Source organism: Apium graveolens, chromosome 1 (genome assembly GCF_009905375.1).
Source record: "Apium graveolens cultivar Ventura chromosome 1, ASM990537v1, whole genome shotgun sequence".
NCBI lineage: Eukaryota > Viridiplantae > Streptophyta > Magnoliopsida > Apiales > Apiaceae > Apium > Apium graveolens.
Genome location: NC_133647.1, coordinates 203,099,855 through 203,105,795, shown reverse-complemented (window position 1 = coordinate 203,105,795; position 5,941 = coordinate 203,099,855). Strand labels below are relative to the sequence as shown.

Below are 5,941 nucleotides of genomic sequence, written 5' to 3'. Positions count from 1 at the left end.
TAAAAATTGGTTTAGTTTGACGAGAATGGTTTGACTCAGTTAGTTAAAAAACAGATAACTATCCTCTTGGTTACATATTCGAATCTCACCGAAGGAAAATTTATGATTATGTTTACTGAGTCAGAGTCTATCGCTTAAGTATAATTTACCTTAATTCACGTGGTTTACAGATTTTGTGTGAACCCGTGAAATTTATCTCGTGCGCACCGGAAATATAGTGGTTACGAGTTACTTACATACAAAAAATAGTTTAGTTTTGTAAAGTTGTAGTGAAAATGGCATCCTTTTTTATAAAAATTCATATGTTACATGTTATAATTTGTCTGTAAAAAGTTTGAATGATTTTAATTACATCAGTTTTGTGAACTGATATAATTTAGTGTTGAATATCGGAATCTATCAAAGTTTATATTTAAAATATTAATCAAAATTTAACATATAATCCCTTATTATTACAAAAAATTAGTATAACCTAATCTTATGTAGCACAAGATCAATCGACTTATCTTTGGCTTCTTTGAAGAGGCAAGGGCGGCAAGGCCCCCTGGGCCAGGGCCAAATTATCTTGTTTAATTGTATTTCTACACCACGTACACAGCCTAAATTTGATCACTTGAATATTTTACTATTATATAAAGTTAATTATATGCGGTACGGCTCCTTTAGCCTTGTATTATTGTGTATAATGGATAAAATTAGGTTTCTTGGGCTTGTAGCCAGTACCAGAACTCAATAACTTTGTGATTGTGGCGAAATTAGGTGTGACAGATTTGATTATTTCAGGAAAACAATCCTTTGAGACCATAGCATATTTGATCTTTGTTTTCCCTATTATATAATTCTCGATTAAAATAGGGTAGGGTCTCTCGCAACGGTTTGCCAGGGAACCCTATATAACAAACGGATTTTTATCCGTTGGATCAACTATTCAACGGTTGTGATTAAAAAAAATATTTATGGCGACCGGACCACATTGTCAGGGTCGGTAGAGACGGACCGCGGATAATGGACCCCTGTATTGACATCAAGTGCCAACCATAGACAATGTTCGCGGTCCGTGGCAAGAGGGCAAAAAGGTAATTTTTTCGGACCCAGATAATGTTCGCGGTCTCTATATCTATTTTTTTTAATTACTGTCGTTGGATGATCATCCAACGATCGGAAAATTGTTTATTAGTAATAAACTCGTCTGTATCAAACAGTTGCCACAGACCGAACCCTATTAAAATAACCCCCGCTTTTGGTCATGTCGAGAAGACTTTTAATTCAATATCAATATTTATATAAATCTTCACAGTGAATAATCCTCATTTCAAATAATCTTACTCTTGATATTATTGAAAAGGTCTTAACTCATCAATATTTATATAAACTTGATCGAATTTATATAAACTTGCACCGTGACAAAATTATATAATCCCCACTTAAAATAACCCCTCTTTCCGTATTCGGATTGCGTCTCTACTCTACATCAATATTTATTTAAACTTGCAAAGTGGGCACTGTGCAAGTCCATGCAGCATATGCATCCACTAAGGCTGTAAGGCGTTTTGTTTCTGTGCTAAATGCATGATGATGAAACATGAATCTGTTGTATACTAATGCCTGAATGTAAACTAATGACAGAGTGTTTCATTGTTTGATGTATACAAGAAGGAGCTAAGAGAAGGGGTTTATTTCTTGGACCTTAACTAAAAATGTCAATGTAAACAATAAGATTGCGTTTATATAGTTACTCTCCAAGACAATTTTAGTTCAGGATACAATTTCTCAAACTGCTCTCCAAGAAATGAGTAACATATCATAAGTAAAAATAAAAATTGGCAATCAGCAAAAAAAGGGTTAGAAAATTGGTGAGTACAAGGCAGAAGCTAGCGCTGGGTAAGAACAACAGTTAAAAGAATGACCATATATCTACTCGCATTTGATTGAACGATATATGTGACGTACAAACACTAAAGATGCTCGAAAACCAATCGCCCCCAGCATGAGGAAGAATCCGTAGCAGATGCAAGCCATGTATCCGAAGAAGAACGAGATTTGCATGAAACCAGACATATCAGATCTTGCATAGTAGTAGTACCAGCAGTAGCCATATATGAATATGCCAGTTGAGCCACCACAAAGAAATGACCTGCACCATAAAAACACCCATACCAACTCAAAATATCGAAGTCACTGGCAGTTTCTTCAAATTACAAAAAAAAAAGAACAAGATATGGAGGCTGCATTTGAAGATAGACATAAAGGGTTAGAATTGTTGCATGCTTCCATGTATAAAATCTGATTATGAAATCACACGTTTAAAATGTTATCGCTTATAGTTATTAGTTATGACATCTATCATTGTTTTTATAATTGCAGAAATAGAACTAACACAACTTAGATGTATCAAAAAAATCGCGTACCTCCACCACCATTCATGATCTTCAGCAGCAAGTTGAAAGTACACCAGTGCCACAGTAATGAATGCAGTGACGATAAGCAGAATGATGAATACTATGAATAATATGCTGTATATGGTATATATTCTGTGCCCCCATACACTGGCAAAGATGTAGTAAAGCTCAATGTATATAGCACTGAATGGCAAAAATCCTGCCATTGCCATTTGAGGAAGAGTACTTCTGTACCAAGGCAGTTCTGGAATTTCTCTCGGATATTTTGTGGTGCGACATGGAGCATGGAATTCAGTTTTGCTATTTTTTCCAGCAACACCGCCCATAATAAGCAGCGGTGAGGTTACTAAAGTCCATATAAGGGTTATAACCACAATTGTGCCAAAAGGAAGTGCTGCAGTTGAGCTATAAAATATGGCAACAGTGTTGAGGAAGCTAAATGTCAGAAACAAAGGTCCACAGAAAAGGCAACCTGTAAGCAACAGGTTTCTCACCTGTTAAATGAAATGAAATCAAAATGAACACTTATCACTCTCACAGAAGAACGCAAAAATAAAAATAATTAGATAATGAATAACACTTGCCCAGTTAGTTCCTTCAAGTTGGCAATAAAAAGAGGCTGATGTGTATCCCGCAAAGCCAGAAGTAAGCGCATACATGACAACCAATGCAGTGAATAACGCTCCACGGTTGTATGGATAAAATACGCCTACTAGTGCTAGTACAAATATGAACACAGTACTGAAACAGATGCAACAAAGAGTTCAATTAGACCAGTAAATTCGTTAAGCCCCTGACCTGGAAAATATGGCTTCACACTTACAGAGCAAATAGTTGGGTTCCTGAACCAACAGCTGCAGCAAACAAGGATTTGTGCTTAGGGAAGCGGAACACATCACCATGAATGTACTTCCATCCTGTCTCCTCTTGGTCGTCAGCTGATTCTTCATCGCGTGCATACCTTTCATATGCATAATATGAGATAAGACACAGCATGAAGTTGAAGAAAGCAACATTAGACAGCAAAAAAGAGGGAACTGAAATATCCTTACTTGATAAAATCATTCTTGAGTACTCGCATGAGGATAGTAGCAAGAAAACCAGTTAAAAGAAGAACCGTGACACAAGAGTTTATAATTGAGAACCAGTGAATTTCCAGGTGATGAGGCAAAGACGAAGCTTTTGAGAACTTATCCATTCTATTCTCATAAGGAATGTCAGTTTCCTTCCACTTGACACTGTAAGTAAACTCAGCATCAACTTCTTTGTCCTCGGTCAAATCAAGGACTGAATAAGGATCCATCCGAGCATTTACCTCAATTACACGGTCATTATTGTAAAAGACATCAAACTGAATATGCCTGTACAGATAATATCTATGGTCACTTGGAACAACTTTTCCCTCTCTATCAACCTTTCCTATAAATCCCCAGATAGGCAAGTCGTCGTAATACATTTGAAAGTAATAATCTTTATCAACTGCACTACGAAACTGAGCAACTTCTGCCTTTGTCAACCTTTTTCGGCAGACAACTTCAGACTCCTTATCTATTAAGAAATCAAGAACATATGGAGCACTTACCAGACGGTCTCCATTCAAAACCTCTCCTAGAGCTTCCTTCTTCTCTTTCACATCATCTATCAAAATGATCAAAAGTTTCGTCATAATCAGAATTCTAATTTCCACAAAGGACATATAGAAAGATCAAATCAAAGACACAAGTGCCCACAATTAAGAGTGATCAAAATAGAGAAGCTAACCTGGTAAACAGAAGGGTAGGTCGAAATATCTGTAGGTCTCACTGAAACCAAAACAAAACATGCAGAGGAATCAGCAATGGTCACAGAGTAACTTCACTGTAAAAAAAAAGTATGTTCTAACTTCTAGGCAAATTTACAATCCTCTTGTCTAAATCAAGTACTCAAGGCCTTGTTCCAGCATCACTTCCTTTGTAATTATATTTTCTGAGTCCTACCATCAAATATTTTATCTACGTCCAGACGCAATTAATTTAAACAAGATTTTCGGTCCATTTCTCCAATGCTGATAGCCTTGAGCTTGAGGTGACCCTCCTTCCCCTTCTCATGATCGAAGATCAAGACTCCATATCCTAATTCCTCTCTTCAAATGTACTTCAAAATTCTAATATATCGTGTAATATGCAACATAATTTTTTTCAATAAAATATTCCATCAGTCACAGAAGGAGCTAAAAGGTAAACAAATAACTCTTTTCCCCCACAATCACAGACACAGTAAAGTCATTAACGCCCACTTAACTGGACTAGCTAGACAATTTTGACAATTTTGACAATTTTGACACTGATTACGAGTTCATATAAAACGGAATGATTTTCAAACGAACGATTTTCAGATGATTAATCCAGTCGAAAAAGTCCAAGAAAGGAACACATGGTGAAGCATGTTCTAGCAGTATAGTGTCCAATATTTTACATGCAAATCATCTAAAACATGCTACATTAGTGCAATTTTTACACGTACAATGAATGTAACAACAATATGTACACAACTATACAATACAAGCCTAATCCTGATCATTCCAAATCAAAGACTCAAATTAAAAGTCTAGACAGATCACTAATCATCAAATCTTGATCCTACAAACATTATCAAAAATTACGAAACTATGTACAAATTTATCGAATTCCATAATGCACGTACCTCGGATTGTGAAATGGCCCGACCTTATTCGAGTAAAGAGGAACAGAGTCACCAGCCTTAAATCGGTGATCATCTTTTAGGAATCTGAATATATCAGCTTCGATACCTCTGCAGCTCATAATTATGACCATGATCATTACGTAAACAGCGGCTCGCGGCGGAGGAGGAGCCATTGTTATGTTTCTGGTCGGAGAAAGAGATGCAAAGAGACAGAGACAGAGAAGATCAGAGCTGTGGAGACGTGAATGTGGAGTTATATATAAGGTACGTGTGAGTATGTACAGACCATAAAAAGGAAAGTAGTAAGTTATACTCTTTTCTAACAATTATCAATTTTATCAATTAATCAACAGATTAATTAATTGAATATATTCTGTCGATTTATAATGGGATTAGTCACTGCACTTTTTTCTTTTATATATATATATATATATAGGGGTTTAATAAATTATTTATATTTATATTTTATTAAATACATCCAATTAATCATCGAATATCCAATTAGTCACAAAAAAATTGCTTTACCAAATAATTCGGATTTCTGTTTTTAAAATAATGGTTATAGAAATAGGAGAACATGTTGTAACAGTCTAGTGATGTTTAATTTAAGGTGATTTTTACAGAAACTTTTTAAATGTACTAGGATTATACTATTGTTTTAGTAATTTAAGGTGATTTTTACAGAAACTTTTTAAATGTACTAGGATTATACTATTGTTTTAGTAATGAAATGGCTGACAAAGTCAGAGAGCTTATGTTGTAGGTTTTCTATTATTTACGATTGCAATTTCTTTATTTTGAAAAATCTATTATCTATTATCTATTATCTCTTCTTTATATAATAGGAGAATATTATCTAT

The 5,941-nt window shown here is 35.1% G+C and overlaps 1 protein-coding gene across 1 annotated transcript; it reads right to left on the bottom strand.

Annotated features, from left to right (window-relative positions):
• Positions 1–1,664: 1,664 nt before the first annotated feature.
• On the bottom strand, positions 1,665–5,332 carry LOC141679082 (transmembrane 9 superfamily member 2-like). Its single transcript, XM_074485569.1, has 7 exons — positions 5,082–5,332; positions 4,161–4,201; positions 3,452–4,037; positions 3,223–3,360; positions 2,984–3,140; positions 2,409–2,893; positions 1,665–2,134 (listed from the first exon to the last, which is right to left on the bottom strand). Exons 1-7 carry the CDS (start codon positions 5,252–5,254, stop codon positions 1,915–1,917), a joined length of 1,800 nt encoding a protein of 599 aa, XP_074341670.1. The 5' UTR covers positions 5,255–5,332; the 3' UTR covers positions 1,665–1,914.
• Positions 5,333–5,941: the final 609 nt, after the last annotated feature.